General features: G+C 30.3%; 5 protein-coding genes across 5 annotated transcripts in view; 3 read left to right on the top strand and 2 right to left on the bottom strand.

The window, feature by feature from the left end:
- The window catches only part of LOC127281318 (protein artichoke-like), a 69,283-nt gene that overhangs the window by 24,443 nt on the left and 26,275 nt on the right, over positions 1 to 18,565 (top strand). The window lies entirely within an intron of this gene.
- On the bottom strand, positions 5,403 to 7,328 carry LOC127281363 (alpha-glucosidase-like). Its single transcript, XM_051305051.1, has one exon. It carries the CDS (start codon positions 7,301 to 7,303, stop codon positions 5,606 to 5,608), a length of 1,698 nt encoding a protein of 565 aa, XP_051161008.1. The 5' UTR covers positions 7,304 to 7,328; the 3' UTR covers positions 5,403 to 5,605.
- LOC127281338 (maltase 2-like) lies at positions 9,155 to 11,137 on the top strand. The gene has a single exon (XM_051305013.1). The coding sequence runs from the start codon at positions 9,192 to 9,194 to the stop codon at positions 10,920 to 10,922; it is 1,731 nt and encodes a 576-aa protein (XP_051160970.1). The 5' UTR covers positions 9,155 to 9,191; the 3' UTR covers positions 10,923 to 11,137.
- LOC127281344 (alpha-glucosidase-like) lies at positions 12,049 to 14,389 on the top strand. Its single transcript, XM_051305026.1, has one exon. The coding sequence runs from the start codon at positions 12,289 to 12,291 to the stop codon at positions 14,089 to 14,091; it is 1,803 nt and encodes a 600-aa protein (XP_051160983.1). The 5' UTR covers positions 12,049 to 12,288; the 3' UTR covers positions 14,092 to 14,389.
- LOC127281353 (maltase 2-like) lies at positions 15,643 to 17,551 on the bottom strand. Its single transcript, XM_051305039.1, has one exon. It carries the CDS (start codon positions 17,508 to 17,510, stop codon positions 15,777 to 15,779), a length of 1,734 nt encoding a protein of 577 aa, XP_051160996.1. The 5' UTR covers positions 17,511 to 17,551; the 3' UTR covers positions 15,643 to 15,776.

Genomic DNA, 18,565 nt, shown 5'->3' on the forward strand with positions numbered 1-18,565 from the left:
AATAAGAGCTGAAAAAATTTTATGCAAATATAATAAAATCAATTCGCGTTTGAAATTTAATCGCGAATTAATAAAATAAACCGGGTCCACTATATTATATATCTGCGTGCTTTAATATTATTTCTGCAAATATTTATTTTCCTCATTATATGACCCTCGAATTGCGAAAATTATTTTTATTTATTCATAACACTGTTTGGAGGTTTGCTTTTATCACTCTCTTTTTTTACCCTTAATTTGTTCCGACGTCGTTAACGCTGTGTCCATTCGACAATAAATTATTCAAGCTAATTGTATTCTCTCCACGTGTAAAATCTGACGAGAAGTATTGCGCTTATCGAAACCATATATCGCGCACAATGGACTTCAAAAGGTAAAGCCTCGATAAATTGCATTAATTTGAAAGCTTTGTACCGAGCCTTCAATAAATTATTTAATACTTTGCTTTGTTACATTATTAACCTATTTTGCAATAGGACTAAGTATTCTTTATATAATATATATTTTTTCGATAATATATTGCTATATAAAAAATAGGCGACCTTTTTTTTACAATTTATGCACATAAATTGTAGAGAAAACAATTTTTTCAATTTTTTTCAAGCAATTTTTTTTCATACAAAGCAAACTAAATTGGATTTTATACTCAAAGATAAATTATACTTTCTGGTCAATCCAATTTTATTTGAGGCTCCTTTTAAAGCTCAGCGAGTGAGAAAACTGTCACATTTACAATCAACAAAATCCAAACTATTTTTTTCGATTGTAATGAATTAATTTTAGTATTTTGTTAGTCAAACAAAAAGGGTAAAACTTGGTTTAAGTAGTAAAATACAGAAATAATTTAAAAATCTTGCAATTTCAGTATCAGTAGTAAAAGTTGAAATCAGACTGACCAAACATTTGTTACATTCCCATGAGGATTCGTTAGAAAAAATTAAATAAAAAACATTTTATTGTTTGACTATTGAAAGCTTTCTCCACTGATATTTTTCCCTCGGGAATAAGTTTCTAGAACTTTAAAATAAAAGTTAATTGATTTTCTCTAGTCGTTTTATTTTTGTATATATAGTGTCCTCGTTTCGATGCACTTTCTTAATTAAGATGTGCAAAAAGAGTAAAATTTATTTCAATTAAGCAAAGTTACGGGTACTGATTGATCGTTCGCGTTAACACTTTTAATCTAGAAAAGCTTTGATCGTTTTGTATGAGTTTCAGCGATTGCAAGTACTAAGAGCGCATGATTTCCGTTAAGATAGAAATCAGCAGGAAAAGTGCAAGTACTAAAGGTAATTTCAAGAGTGAGTGACTCTCGGTACGATGTTTCTAGAATGTTTCCTTTGATAATACTCGGGGAAAAGTCAAATCTCTTTTACCTACATTCTTCCTGTCGTTCTGTTTCATGGATCTGCGAGAAAGAGAGCGAGTTTCTAGAAGAGATCCCATAAAGATTCTCAGAAACATTTTCCCCAGCGTTATAACTAGATACTACAATATATACATCAATAACATTGAATTTGCTCCGGAAATGGATATCATAAATGTCAATATAAAACTGCAAACGAAAAAAGGGCGAGCAGAGAATGTAAAATGAAAAAAAATACAACGCCTATAAAAGAGTACGATCATCGAAAACAGACTCAAAAAGTACGGCAATAATTTCACATTTCAACTACACACATGAACCGTAAATCAAGATTCGAAACGAAATTTCAATTTCCCAATAGAAATGTGTTTCCCTTATTTTCAAAAAAAATTAATTTCAGCAACTTTTTTACTTGTGGTATAATAAAATGAAAGATTTTTAAGAAGCGAAAATGATTTTCTTCAACAGTTTTTTTTGTCACTAAACTCACGTATTTGAAAAGTTTTCATAAAAAATTCAGTGGGGTTTTTTTTATGTTGAACCCACATTGTCGTCAACACACTGTGTATGCTCAGCTTTAGTGACACAATCTAAAGTTTGAAACTCTCGAGGCATGTATTTCGCGGAAACATTTGTCCGCTCTGCGTGCATAAGTGTGTGAAAGAAAACATAAAACGTAAGTGCGAGAAGTTAAGAACACGTATATAATTACAGTTGCGATAGTAAAATGTAAAGGGTTACAACAAATGTCCAAGTTCTTGTTGAAGAAGAAATATACCGTCTAAGAAGAAGAAGAAGAAGTTGAAGAAGACGAGGAGGAGGTAGAAAGAGGGGATACGTGACGTATACCTGGTTAGAGAGGCGGTGAGTTAATTAAGACGCGAGGAATTATCTCGCGGCAAATAAGACGAGACTGCCAGTCTCTCCTTTTTTTCTTGGATAGTTTTCTATCCTCTTTTCCTCAGTGCAATGGAATGGAGGGGGAAAGAGTGAAAAATTGAATATGCAACGGGCTAGCTTCGCTGATTCTTCTCTCTCTCTTTTCTTCGTTCGGGGATATATATAAGAGTGGTGTCCGTTCCATGTCTGCACACTGTGAGTACTTGAAGAATATGCACTCAACGTGATTGGTGCGCACCGGTGCATCGTACTACTCGTCTGGCATATAGAACGAGCTGGGGAAGAAATTTTGCCAGTGAGCTTCACCTTTATCTAACATTCACCACTCTTTCTCGTTGTGACATGATTGAACTACATTGTCTGCCCTAGATTCGCCTATAGAGAGGGGCTTGCGCGCATTCTTCAATGGCATCAGCGCCAAAAGCATAAAGTCACTTTACCCTGACTTCTGTTTTCTCTCAAGCAGCACCCACGAGCAACTTCGATTCTCCTGCTGACTGGAGATGTGCACATCGTCCATCAACTCGCACACCATTCCCTCGCTATCTTCTCTCACTTGATTCTCACAGCTTTTCCGACGACGACGACGACAACGACACTCTGTTACTTTCGAAAAGCAACTTTTAGTCAGTCCTCGCTCGATCTACTTTCAGCTGCCAGGAAAAACAAATGATAAACTTTGTTCGTATCTCTTTCATCATCAACTTTATACGGTCAAACTTGACTTTTACACAAAAGTTAATTGTTTCATCATTTTTTTTTTAAGAATCTGACGGGAAGGATTCTTCATTTTGAATTTTCAAAGAAAAAATGTTTGTTTACACCAAAAAAAAGTAAATAGTGGGGTATAATTTTAATAACAAAATGGATTAAAATAAAATCCAACGCTTTTATCCATCGAAGATTAAAATAATCCAAAATTTTACCAAATTATTAATTTAATCTAGAACGCTATTTAATACTTAATAGTTTACTGTGATTATTTCATATATTTTAAAATATAAGAAAAATAAAAAAATTGTTTTTTTATTTTACTTACATTTAATTACACATAAAAACCACCTATTTCTTATACTCGCTTAATATATATAGCAACAAAAATACCTCCTCAGAGTTTCTTTTAATGACGATCAATAAAAGTGCAGAGGAATTTTGCGGCCACTGGTCAAGAATTAAGTTTTATATCCGCAATTCAGTTAACCGAGTACATACCATGACAGTATATTCTATTTCACATTCCAGGAACATTCCATCGGAACTTCCAAAATATTCTATTATATTAAAAAAAATGTGGAATATTATATAGTTAACAATATACAAATTATTAAGTTGTGATGTAACGATATAACAAAATATTCAACATTTTTTTTTTTTTTAATAGAAGAATATTTTTGAAATTTCAAATTAGAAATATTCCATAAAAGTAAATAGAATGTGAGTCAATTAATTATAAAATGAATTTCATAGCGAAATTACGGGTAAATCATCACAATATAAATAGAATGGCATATATACATGTGAGATAACTTTCATGATAATATTGTAAATTTTCATGAATGATGTTACAATTAATTCGATAACGTCCTAGCTGTCAACTTCTCAAACTACTTCGGGCTAAATTTTGTACAGAAGCGACAAGCTGTTCACGTACAACTGACATTTGAACTGAATATTAAAACTAAAAATAACCAAGATTTTTATTTTTATATTAATTCAAAGTTATTTAAATTAATAAACCGAAAAAAGTGAGATATTTTACTTCCTTTAACAATTGTTAAAGACAAACATTTCACTAATCTTCTGAGCAAAGTAATTTTCGAACATTGTCTTTTAGACACAAACACAATTAAAAAAGTAGAAAGAAAAATAAAAAAAATATATAATTTATTAAACGATCGCGATTTTAAGAAATTCGAACACTCCCGAATTTACTTTAAAAACTAAAAAAGAAATAGAAAATTGACAATCTCAAATATTACTGTAATTTAAAAAAACGCGTGAAATTTCGAAATCAATACATATATAATCACGTTAATTTAAATGCACGCACGTTTAAATACTTCGAATCCCGAAATATAACTGATAAACTTTGAATCTATTTTGCCTCTGTATTTTCAATCTTACTAATTATGACCTGCAATTCAAGGTGACCGCGCCCATTATTTGTATAACCGAATGCGAGACCAAATTAATGTAAACATACCACCAGGGAGGTATAGTTAATTACTGGGCTAATACTTTTTTCAACTACATGAAAAATTCAAAAAAAAATTGTTAATTTAAAAATTTTTTCCATGTTTTTTCCTGACAAAGGATTGTATTTGGTATTGAAACTGGCTTTTAATTTTTTTTTAAATTCATAAAAGAGTAAAATCACTATTTTTTTAGTTTATTTTAATTAAAAACTTTTTTCGATAAAAATAATGTTATTTTTTCCTGTTAAAAACTAGATGTTTTAATTGTTAAAATTTTTTCCACTATTATATTCGACTATTACGTAGAAAAATTATTATTTTTTAATACACCTTTTTTGTTAACTGATAATAGCTCAACATAACTCCCACCCCCCTAAGTCTTGATAAAACTTGATAGTAAAAAAATACATAAGACTAAAGTGGTAAACATCCACTACCGTTACATTTTGCGTGCTTATGGTGTTCATAAGCACACCCTCCTTTTTCATAATTGCTATCGTGGCCGTGGCTTACATAATTACATGTCCAAGTCGCCTGTAACAAATTTTTTACTCTTTGTCTTAGAATAAAAAAAAAAGTTTTCAACGCCTTCAGCATAAGCGTGGACTCTCATAACGAACTTAAAAATTTTTCCACCTTACCAAAATCTTTAGTGTCTTGCTCATTATCAAAGTCTGTGAAGTATTGCTGCCGACGTGTAATGACATTAAATTAATTACAAACTTATTAAAAGCACGAAGAAATTTACATTATTTGAATTCTCTGTCTCATTTTTATAACATATTTTCAAATAAAAAATTATAATGAGAAATTGAAAAATAAATATGAAAATAAGTAGATAGAATTATTAAAAATGCTTTTAATTTTATCACCACGGAATCGACAGTGAAAGAAATTTTATTCAAGGTAATTAAATTGGTCAAATGAGATAAATGAATAACTCTGTTGAGAATCATTTATTTCCAATAATTTAGTAATTTAAAAACGAGAGACAATTTAAAAAACTTTGTGACATTAATCACAACAACAATAATAATAATTAATAAACAATAAATAATTTGAGTATTATAAATTTATTTTACTATTGAAAGACTTAGAAATGACTTATCGATTTATAAACATGCAATATAGAATGTGTTTAGGTCTATAATTCAGGTACCAAGACCACTGACCCAGATGCGGGTAATTTCACAGAACTAGTGTCGACAAAACTACCGATATTGATTTTCGAATCAACGTTCGAAGAGTACACAACCATTTGCTTAGGAATGTTCAACCAGATGTTGACATCGACAACCACTTCCGTTTCTGCTGTGTTTATCACAAGAACAACAGACGACAATCCTTCCAAACTTCGTAACACCACCAACACATGATCGCTTATCAATTTCATATCAATATCTCCATTTTTAATAACTGGGAAATTCTTCCTCAAAGAGGTCAATGTTTTGAAGAATTTATAATTAGAAACAGACGCCAATTTTTCTACTTGTAAATTTAGACTCTTATAATTTTCATGAACCGGTAACCATGTTTTCTCAGCTGTTGAAAATCCAGCACTTGTACTGCTATCCCACTGAAATGGTGTCCTCTCTGGATCTCTTGATTTTATAAAGTACCTGTCTGGACCAGCATTACATCCAGAAATATCACGCGTCTCTTCCCATGTTAAAAATTTATTAACCATTCCAATTTCATCTCCATTATAAACAACACAAAATCCAGGAAGAATCATACTCAACATAATAACCATATCTGATTTTTTTGCACCAAATCTTGACGCCACTCGATGATTGTCGTGATTACCCGTCACCCAATTAGCGTCTTTATAATTTGGAATATTCTTCAACCACAATTTAATTTCACGTTTAAAGTCTTTTGCCACTGAGTTTTTGTTTAATGATGAAATAAAGGCAAAATTAAACGGATTGGCACCCGCTTGAAAGTATCTCTTTATCTCATCTAAATTTGTATAGGCTTCAGTGACAATAAATTTAGCATCAGTATCATGTTCATGTGCATATTGATTCATCATATTTCTCCAGGCCTTAATCACCTCGTACGTCTCACGTTGATCCTTAGTATAAATATGATCAAGTGAATCGTAATCATCAATTGGAACGTTATTGTTATTTCTAGGTTCATCCAACATTCTCGCATCTTCGAACATGTGATTTACAGCATCAATGCGAAATCCATCAGCTCCTCGATTCATCCAAAATGTTAATACATCCGACATAGTAAGGTACACGTCTGTGTTGCGATAATTTAAATCAGGTTGACCAATAGCAAATTGATGAAGATAATATTGACCACGTTGATCATTCCATTCCCAAGCAGAGCCACCGAATGCACTCAGCCAATTGTTCGGTGGCTTTCTGACGCCATTGACAATTTTGGCATCACGCCAAACGTAAAATTCATCGTAGGGTTTCATCCTCTTTATACTCATCTTGAACCATGGATGTTCATTCGAACTATGATTCGGTACAAAATCAAGAATCACCTTCAATCCCAATGATTTTGCTTTAGCTGTGAGTTTGTCGAAATCATCAAGTGTACCATACACTGGATCAACGTCAGTGAAATTGGCAACATCATAACCAAAATCCTCCTGCGGGCTTGTATAAATAGGCGAGAGCCAAAGTGCATCAGCACCAATGTCTCTTACGTGTTCCAATTTACTCGTTATTCCCTTAAGATCACCAATACCATCGCCATTGCTGTCCTTGAAACTTCGAGGATAAATTTGGTAGATAATCGCGTCCTTCCACCAATCGTTACTAACGGCTTGAACGTGAATCACAGCGAGAGAGATACAGAGGAGCGTTAACTTTGTCATGATTGATGGACAGACTGAGTCTGATACGTGTGGTTTATCAAATTTATACTCTACTATATCTGCTATACCGAATTTACACAAACAATTTGTAATCGATTCACCTGGCCACTATTCAAAGTCCATAAGGAAATAAATGATTCAAAACACTGATAATAATATCCAAATAAAAGAAATACGGCAAATAAAATACGCTAATTCATTGCATTTGCAGATATTTCGTTTGAAATCAATTTTCTTGAGTAGCTACATAATCTTCTGGATAACAAAAACTGTTTCGCCTTAAATCAATATTTATATAATTCTAGTCTTTTTTAATTGAAATCTTATTTGATTCGAAAGATGTCAAAACATTTAAATAAATTCAAATAACTGTAATATTTAATAGTGAATGCTGTGTATGTTATTAAAAGTTAACAACAAATAATTATTTTTAAATTGAATTAAAATTACATTTTTATACAATTTAATAATTAATTATTAAATTGTCCCATTTTTGAAAAATTCTCTTAAGAGACTTTAAATTGAAATTTCAAGTAAAATATAAAAATCAAATATTCCAGTACAATTAAAGCTTATCGTGTTGATAATAATGTAAACTGGGTCACAGAAATGAAGTAAGAGATTTGTATCACAACAATAAGGCAAGAAAGTTATAGAATTATATATGAATAAACAAAGTTAGGTAGCCATTTTGTAATGGTAACATTACAAATTTTTGGTTAATTACAAATGAAATTAGATTATAATTTCAAATATAATTTTAATTAAAATTGATAAAAATTGAAAAGAAACTCTATTTAAAATTTATAAAGACAGATTAATAAACTCAAATCTACTCTTATGGTTATTACTTTATATAAGCAATTATTCACTTTGGAAAGTTTCGTTTTACATTTTAATTATTCACACTCAATAAGTTATTAATTTCTTTAATTACAAACAATATCAGATAAAACTTTTAATGTGTTCTTAATATAATTTTCTTAAGTTTAAAGCACATGTTTTCATCAAACTTTCATGGGTATCTTAATGAATTTATTATTTGCTTGAAAATATTAATTTCTTGCAATTATGTTTACCAAAGTGCATTTAAATTGATAAAAAGTAAATTTTATCATTTAATATTAATTGAAAAATTATATAAAATTTTAATCTTTTTATTATACGATTTTATGCAAGTTTTAATCTTATCTAAATATTGCAAAAATAGAACAGTGTTTAAAAAATTATTATCAGTGATGAAATATATGCTTTTTTTAAATAATATATATATATATATATTTAAGAACATGTTTTTTAGATGTTAAATAAAATTTAATAAATTTAATAACATACGTAACAAATAATCGAATTTACGTAAAAAGGGGTGATAAAAATGTTTGACATATACACCTTTCACGTGACTGACTTTAATGGACATAAAAAAAGTATCAAACTGTTAAAAAATAGTGACGAAAATTGGAAAATGGGGAAAATTTACGAGAATCAATTTTTATAGTCAAAATTTTACTCATCACATTCTGTGAAATATTCCCTTTTGTGGTAAACCAAAAAAATAGACTATTAACTATTGGTTTTTAAAATTTTAATCGCACTGTCAAAAATTCACTTTTTCGTCTTGTTCATATTAATTTTCTCTAAAATCTGATGAGCTAGAACATATTTTTGTTTGTAGATTAGTAATCACCGCAGGAAAACAATTTCATTTTTATCAGTTAAAGTGGTTACTGTCAAGGTCTTATCAATATCCACATTATCAAGTGCAGTTTTTTTTTTTTATTAATCACATATCGCGTCATAACGCGATATGGCAACATTTTTTTTTCTTCTAGAATTTCTATACTATAAACTCCGAGACTTTTTGAAAACTCGTTTGCAGTCGAGGAAAATGTTTAAATTCACATTGTTGTTGTACATCGCTGTTTTTACGATAGACGTACAGTCTATCAACAATGACTGGTGGAAAGATGCAGTTATCTATCAAATTTATCCGCGAAGTTTCAAAGACAGTAATGGTGATGGAATTGGTGATTTAAATGGTATTACCAGCAAACTGGAACATATAAAGGACATTGGAGCTGATGCATTATGGCTTTCGCCAATCTACACCAGTCCACAGGCAGATTTTGGGTATGATATTGCCAATTACACTAATGTCGATCCAGGTTATGGTACATTGGATGATTTCGATAAACTCGTGGCTAAAGCAAAGAGTCTTGGTTTAAAGGTGATTTTAGACTTTGTACCAAATCACAGTTCAAATGAACATCAATGGTTTAAAAATAGTGTTAACAAAGTGAAACCATTCGATGAATATTACATTTGGCGTGACGCTAAAATTGTCAATGGTGTGAGAAAACCGCCAAACAATTGGTTGAGCACATTTAAAGGTTCAGCTTGGGAATGGAATGCACAACGTGGACAGTATTATCTTCATCAATTCGCTATTGGTCAACCGGATTTAAATTATCGTTCCTCATACTTAAATCAAGCAATGAAAGATGTACTCACATTTTGGATGACTCGCGGTGTCGATGGTTTTCGAATTGACGTTATTAATCATGTAATCGAAGATGTTTTAATGCGAGACGAACCACTAAGTCATGATCCATCAGCCAGCTCTGATGATTACAATTCACTGATACATATTTACACAAAAGATCAAGATGAATCCTATGGAGTATTACGAAGCTGGAGAAATTTGTTGGACGATTTTGCAATAAAACACAATACAGATGGTAAATTTCTAATAACTGAAGCCTACACAACACTTCCTTTAGCAATGAAATATTTTTCTGCCGGATCCAATCCATTTAATTTCATGTTTATCACTGATTTGAATGGTGAATCAACAGCCATGCATTTCAAACGAACCATTGATACATGGTTGAATAATCTACCGAAGGGAAATGTTTCCAATTGGGTAATTGGTAATCACGATAATCACAGAATAGCATCAAGGTATGGTGTTAAGAAGGCAGATATGGTATCAATGTTAGCTACGGTTTTGCCTGGAATCACAGTCGTTTATAATGGCGACGAAATTGGAATGATTGATAGAAATTTCACATGGGAAGAAACTATTGATGTGGCAGGTTGTAATTTGGGACAGCAAAAATATCATTTGGGATCAAGAGATCCTGAGAGAACGCCATTTCAATGGGATGATACGACGAGTGCTGGATTTTCAACTAATCAAAAAACATGGCTTCCAGTTAATGATAATTATAAAACTCTTAATTTGGCAGCACAGAAAGTTGAATCGACCTCGCACTACAAGGTTTTTAAGGCTTTGACAACATTAAAGAAGAAATCGCTCAATATGAAAAAAGGAAAAACTGAAGTCACTTTAATTACTTCAGAGGTTCTTGGCATTGTTCGAAGGCTACAGGGAACTTCTCCAGTGGCACTTGTAATCAATACCTCCGACAGAGAAGTTGAAGTTAATGCAATGGGTTGGTTAAATATTCCACTTCAAATGTCCGCTTATGCGACTAGTGTAAATTCGGGAATTCCTTTTGGTACACAAGTTCAATCGAACGCATTGAAAATACCTGGATCAGCGTCAATGATTCTTGTATCTCAAAATCAAATGAATGAATTATTAACCGATTTGTAAAGATTTTTCTCTATTTAATTGTAATGAATAAAATTAATTATTAATATCTCATAAAGGTAATAGTATCAATTTTAGTTAAATAGAATATTCATTTATAATAATTTATCATATCGTTATACTAAATATACATAACTATTTGAAATTGAAAATGTAACACCAGAAATTGTAAAAGAATTAAAGATTGCAAAATAAATATATAAATGTTTGCAATATTACCTTTAATCTTTTAAGAAAAAATAAGTTTTCTTTTTTATAGTAGTCCAAATTCGATGACCAATTGTTTTTTAATTTCAAAACAGATTGAACGAGAATTTTTTTAAAAGTGGTTTTAATTTAAATTATGTTTCAAAATAAAAAGCTAAAAAAATTTAAATGTCTTACCGAACAGTTGAAGATGGTATCTCAAAAGTGACTTACCTGAAATACATAAAAACAATTATTAGAAATTTTAATAAAAATGTAAATAAAAGTAAGAGAGGATTTAATTTGTAAAAATTACATTTAATTTGGCGATATATATATATATATATAATTTATAAAACACCTTGAATTTATTTTTCCTTATTTAAAATTCGAGAAGAGTATTATCATTTGACTTTTTGTCGGTTTAAAGATATAGTTGCCAAAAGATTAAGAGACCGAAATCATGCATTTTCTCGGTCTATAAAAGCTTGGCCCTTCTCCAGAACCCCAACTATTTTCTATAATTTAAATGCAATTTGAATGTGTTGGATAATCCCTTACAGCTGATTGATTAGAAATTAAGAACTATAATAATTATTGAATAATTTTTCGTTAAAGTTTCTATTAATAAATCAATTAATAAATAATCTTATAATTATGTCCATTATAATTTAAAAGTTTATCAAAGTAATTAAAACATATATGATTTAAAAAAAATAGTCAGGCGCATAATTTTTTCTAGTACATTTTAAATTAAAAAAGGAAATAAAAAAAACTTTTATAAATTTGTCCATCCCTTCTCTAGTTGTAAGCATTATATAATTTAATTACTATATAATTTCCATTTCTCAAAGTAATTTTCTGTAAAGTACCAACTGACTTAAGTACCACTTTTGCCATTTATTTCCACTAAACGTATAATGACGTAACGACCTACTTCATGAAATTATCGCTTCCTACAAGAGCCACTTGAACACTATAGAAAAATGCACCTATCAAACTAGTTTCTTATCGATCGATTGTCACCTTAGGAATGAAAAAATTCAAGTTCTTTATCAAGGTAAATCCAATGAATGATTAGCGAGGAATTTTCCATATTTTTACTATTATTGTCACATTGCGATATGAAAGACTATAAACACACTTGCAGTGACAATAACTTATCAGTAGAAGTTGGTGCATCATGTTGAAGTTAACATTTCTATTTATTACATTCGCACTTGGTGTTCAGTCAATCAACAATAATTGGTGGAGGGACGCTATAATTTATCAAGTTTATCCACGAAGTTTGAAGGATAGTAATGGAGATGGGATCGGAGACCTTAATGGAATAACTAGCAAGTTGACACACATAAAGGACATTGGAGCAGATGCTCTATGGCTTTCACCAATTTACTCGAGTCCACAAGTAGATTTTGGTTATGACATTTCCAACTTTACTGATATTGATCCACAATATGGTACATTGACAGATTTTACAAAACTCGTCAATAAAGCAAAGGAAGTTGGCTTAAAAGTTTTGTTGGATTTTGTACCAAATCACAGTTCTGATCAACATTCATGGTTTCAAAATAGTATTAAACGAATCAAACCTTATGATGATTTTTACATTTGGCGTGATGGTAAAGTTGTAAATGGCACAAGAAAACCACCAAATAATTGGCTGAGTATTTTTAAAGGTTCAGCATGGGAATGGAATGCAGAACGAGGTCAGTACTATTATCATCAATTTGCCGTTGCACAACCGGATTTGAATTATCGCAATAATAATTTAAAGAAAACGATGAGTGATGTTCTGACATTTTGGATGGATCGTGGTGTTGAAGGATTTCGTGTAGATGCAATTCTTCATTTATTCGAGGATGAACAGTTACGCGATGAACCGAGAAGTAATATTCCTAATGTTCCCGAGGATGAGTACCTTTATCTTAATCATACTTACACGAGAGACTTGAACGAGACTTATGTTATTGCGCGTGAATGGAGAGATCTTTTGGATGACTATGCGAACAAGTACAAAACGGACTCGAAATTTTTAATAGTCGAAGCAGCATTAACACCACCAATAATGAAACAATATTTTGACTCAGGTTGTAATCCTTTCAATTTTATCTTTGTCAATGACTTCAATTCGACATCAACGGCTGTTGACTTTAAACTTGCAATCGATAAATGGCTTGATAATGTACCAGAAGGAAATGTATCAAATTGGGTCACCGACAATCATGATAATCATCGTGCAGGTTCAAAATTTGGTGAGAAAAAATCTGACATGATTACAATGTTAGCTCTGACTTTGCCGGGTATCAGTGTAGTTTACTATGGTGATGAGATTGGAATGTTGGATAAAAATTTAACTTGGGAAGAAACTGTTGATGTGGCAGGATGTAATCTTGGACCAAACAGATATCATTTGGGTTCAAGGGATCCCGAGAGAACTCCGTTTCAATGGGATGATACGACGAGTGCTGGATTTTCAACAAACAAAACAACATGGCTTCCAGTTCATGAGAATTATAAAACTCTTAATTTGGCAAATCAAAAACTTGCAACAATTTCACATTATAAGGTATTCAAAGCGATGACAATGATGAAGAAAAATCTTCCTATTCTTCAGTTAGGAACAGTGGAAGTTCGTTTAATCACGGAGAACATTTTAGGAATAGTTAGAAGAATGGAGGACTCATCGCCAGTGGCACTTTTAATTAACATGGGAATAAAGGATGAAAGTGTTGATGCTCACACTTGGTTGAATATTCCCGAGGAACTTATTACGTATATAGCCAGCGTTGATTCACAAATTCAACCAAATACAAAAGTTAATACCAGTGCCTTGAAAATTCCGGCTTCAGCTTCTCTATTTCTAGCATCAAAATCACAAATTGATTCCCTTAAACCTGAGCCATCTCTAGCTACATATTCCTCATTTGCAAATGCTCCCTTAATCATATTTATTCTTGTTATTGTTAATTATATTATATTTTAGAAATTTTTAATTTTTTTACACTCTAAATCTAAATTGGGTAAAATTTCAATTAATTTCAATTATTAAGTGACTTGCTATGAATTGATTATAATCAACTGACTAATAAAAATTTTTTTTTACTAATTCATAGCAAAAAGTCAGTTACAAATACAAATTAGAAATTTTAATAATTTACATTTAGAGTGTATATTAATTCAATTTTAATATTTTATAACAAAAATTAACTGTTAATTATATAGCAATAATAAATAAAAATTTTATTATTTATTATACTTTAAGTTCTTTTTATAAAGATAATGATCACACTATCTCTGAACAAAATGTATAATTAAAAATAAATATACTATTATTAATGTTTTATCGTTTTTTGATAAATTAGTGTTTATTTTTTTTTATTTGTTCAAACCAAAGAATATAATTTTCATACATTATTGTAAAAATTAATGTTTTAGTTTCATTATTGTTTTAAAGGTTGCAATAAATTTAAAATAAGATTGAAAAATTCATATTCACTTTTTTTTTAATAACACTAATAAAAAAAATGAATTATTTTTCTATGGATTATTTATATGGTTATTTTTGTCAAAGTGGCAACATCAAAATTCATGAATTTTTTTTATTGCTTTCTACGATCAAGGCAATAATTTGAATGAGAAACATATTAAAATTTGCAGCTTTTTAAAAATGTGAAAAATGTTATTTTTTTCAAAAGTGGAATATCTTTAATATTTATTGCCTCTTTTACATGAGCCAACACAGCTCGATAAAAATGAGAGGAATTTAAACACACCTCGCATAACCACAATGCTGTGTCGTGGTTTTTCTACCGCGTAAAAAGCAACTACCTAAAAAATTATCTTCTAAATTCTTTCTCTTTTTTACTTTTTTAAAATGAAATTCCGGTTTTATCAAAAATCATTGTGTACTGTTGGTGAAATAATTTTTTGAATATTATTCTATAATCTCTGTTTTAACATTTTAACAATAGAAGTATATTTAGTTGTAGCAGTATAATATGGAAAACTAAAAGTTTTTTAATTTTGAAATTCTAAATATAAAAAATTTTCATTTCACTATTTAGTAGCGTGAATAGAGCGTTCTGTCAATAAATAAATTTAATTTTAAATTACTTTAATATTCAAATACTAATATTAAAATATAAAATAGGAATTGGACAGTTTTAATCTTTTACGATTCAATGAATTTTAATTAGCAATTCAATTTAATTTTAATTAACTTTAAAATTAACTTAATTTGATGTCAAAAGTTAGTTTATTGTAGGAAATAATAAATTGTTTAATTTAGAGCTTATTAGATAATATAATTGAAAATTTTTTAATTTTCACATTTTATCTAAAAACAAAGAGATTACAAAGAGAACTTTAATTAATGAGAGCATGAGTAAAAGATAATTATTAATCAATAAGAAAAATCTTTAATTGAAAATCAATTTACTCTGCCTCTTTACAGTACTGTATTAATTATTATATTATTTAAGTATTTATTATGTATAATTTTAAATGTAAGGGTTTAATAATTGGAGACTTAATAAACTTTTTTCCAAAAAAATGTGTTTATTCAAACTTATATGCTACAAAATTTATATCATATTTTACCAATTCAATTTTTTCCATGTTGTTTAAATGTAAATTTACTAATACACAAAATTATTACAAATAACTATATTAAAAATTCAAATATCTAAACAATTCAAAAAGTTGTGCTGACGTTGTAAGAATCAATGATGCTGATCCAGGTATTCGCAATAATTTTGTATCAATACGAGTGCCGGAAACAATTTTTGAATCGACACTTGCAATGTATGCATACATTTGTCTAGGAATATTTAACCAACTACTAGCATCAACTACAGCATCTCTATCCGACGTATTAATTAAGAGCACAATTGGTAATTTCTTATCCAATCTTCGAATTACTGCTAAAATATCTTTTGTAATTAACACAGTTTCCATAGTCGATTTCCTGATATTCAAAACATTTCTCTTTAAAGTTGTCAATGCCTTGAATACTTTATAGTGTGACAATGGTGCCTTCTTTTGAAGATCCAAATTAAGAATTTTATAATTCTCATGTATAGGAAGCCAAGTATTTTTACTACTTGAAAATCCAGCACTTGTCGTATCATCCCACTGGAATGGCGTTCGTTCTGGATCTCGAGAAAACAAATGATATCTCAATGGTCCAGCATTACAACCAAAAACATCTTTCGTTTCTTCCCATGTGAAATTTCTATCTATCATTCCAATTTCGTCGCCATTATAAACGACTGTGATTCCGGGCAGTACCGCCGCTAACATGGTAATCATGTCGGTCTTCTTCACACCAAATCTTGACGCCGCTCGATGATTGTCGTGGTTACCAGTCACCCAATTAGAAACATTTCCCTTTGGCAAATTATTCGTCCAAGTATCAATCGCTCGCTTGAAATCAACTGCCGTTGATGCTCCATTTAAGCCGGAAATGAACATGAAATTGAATGGATTTGACCCGGCTGAATAGTACTTGAGAGTCAAAGGAACATTCGTGTAGGCTTCAGTTATCATAAACTTAGAATCCGTTTTATGTTTTAATGCATAATCGTCTAATAATTTCCTCCATGCTTTCACAACATCATAGGTATCATTTTGATCTCTAGTATATATATGATTCAAATATTCATATTCGTCAGCTGCAGCGTTCGGATTATAACTCCTTGGCTCATCAGGCATACGCAAATCTTCCATAAGAACATTAATTGCGTCAATACGAAAACCATCAACGCCACGATTCATCCAGAATATAAAAACATCCTTCATCGCTTGATCTAATTCTTTGCTACGATAATTTAAATCCGGTTGACCAGTCGCAAATTGATGAAGATAATACTGACCACGTTGTGCATTCCACTCCCAAGCCGATCCCTTAAATGTGCTCAACCAATTGTTTGGCGGTTTTCTCATACCATTCACTATTTTGGCATCACGCCAAATGTAAAAGTTATCATAGGGCTTGATCTTTTGTATACTCTTTTGGAACCATGGATGTTTGTGAGAACTGTGATTAGGTACATAGTCTAAAATCACCTTTAAACCGAGACTCTTTGCTTTAGCCACGAGCTTATCAAAATCGGCTAAAGTACCATAAGCGGGGTCGACATTCGTAAAGTTGGCGATATCGTATCCAAAATCCACTTGAGGGCTTGTGTAAATTGGTGAAAGCCATAAAGCATCAACTCCAATATCCTTTATGTGCTCCATCTTCATGGTGATTCCATTCAAATCTCCAATTCCATCTCCGTTGCTGTCTTTGAAACTTCGGGGATAAATTTGATAAATAATTGCGTCCTTCCACCAGTCATTGTTGACTGAATAGACACCAGTCGTGACTAGTGCTATAATAAACAAACTTAACTTGAACATTATTCGCGAAATTGTCTAACTGTCATTAAATCTCGATCTTATATTAAGTTTCATATCTCGAGAAATTTATATTATATTCTTTTAATGACAATTTATCAAAAAAGAATATAAAAGTGCTATATTAAAGTAGAAGATAGTGAATAATTTTTAAAACAATTAAATTATCTCATCTACTGGGAATGACATAATATCAAAGTTTCCTCGGAATAATAAAAATCGCCGGAACAATGTATTACGTCAGAGATAGTGGGGGAAAATATCAAAGGAATACTATCTCTCAGAATTTCAATCTCGAGATAAAAAAAATGAGGATTACATTAACGACGATTGTACAATACTATTTCATTATTCAATGTCTTTTGTTTAAGTTTGTAAAAGTTTTTCCTTCTTTTTTTCCCAATGACAAATCAAGGAATGTGCTCTCACAGAGAATACGAAAAATTAAAATAATATGACGAGAGAAACTCTTGAAAATCCATTCAACAATATATATTTTCTCTTTTAGAATTATATATATATATCTTTCCTTTTTAATTGAATGCATCAATTACACTTTTTTTGCAACAAAAAAAAAAGAATAATGCTTTCCTCCGAAAATTTAAGAAAAGATTCTTAAAGGAAGCATTGCATCCCTCTGAGGCTTTTTATTCACGAGCTGTGTGCTCGTGAATGTACTTATTCAGTTATTAGAAACTTTTTTTTAGATCCATCTGGAATTTTGCCAAACATAAAAGATTCCACACTTCTTCAAGAAAATACATTAAAAATTATTTTTAATGAAAAAAAAACATTTCTTTCCAAGTTCAAAAATAACTCAACTGAAAGTGCTCCTTTGTGTCTCTTTTTTTACATTATTCTATTAGAGTATATAAATTCATTATGTAATATTAAGTTTAAAATAATGAAATTTATTATTAAAATGCAAGTTTTCAAATAAATTTGTCTTCTTGTGCTTGACACGTTTATGATTAAAATTAAATAAATAAAAAATTTGAAATATAAAATTCAACATTTCAACATTTTCCATTAAAAATTTAAAAGAAAATAAAAATTTC

The sequence above is a fragment of the Leptopilina boulardi genome, unplaced genomic scaffold (assembly GCF_019393585.1).
Source record: "Leptopilina boulardi isolate dan_hultmark-lab unplaced genomic scaffold, ZJU_Lbou_2.1 LbouV2_112, whole genome shotgun sequence".
Lineage (NCBI taxonomy): Eukaryota > Metazoa > Arthropoda > Insecta > Hymenoptera > Figitidae > Leptopilina > Leptopilina boulardi.

Bases quoted from the DNA above. Each gene is read 5' to 3' on its own strand.
- LOC127281363 (XM_051305051.1), bottom strand. From the start codon at position 7,303: ATGACAAAGTTAACGCTCCTCTGTATCTCTCTCGCTGTGATTCACGTT.
- LOC127281344 (XM_051305026.1), top strand. From the start codon at position 12,289: ATGTTGAAGTTAACATTTCTATTTATTACATTCGCACTTGGTGTTCAG.
- LOC127281353 (XM_051305039.1), bottom strand. From the start codon at position 17,510: ATGTTCAAGTTAAGTTTGTTTATTATAGCACTAGTCACGACTGGTGTC.
- LOC127281338 (XM_051305013.1), top strand. From the start codon at position 9,192: ATGTTTAAATTCACATTGTTGTTGTACATCGCTGTTTTTACGATAGAC.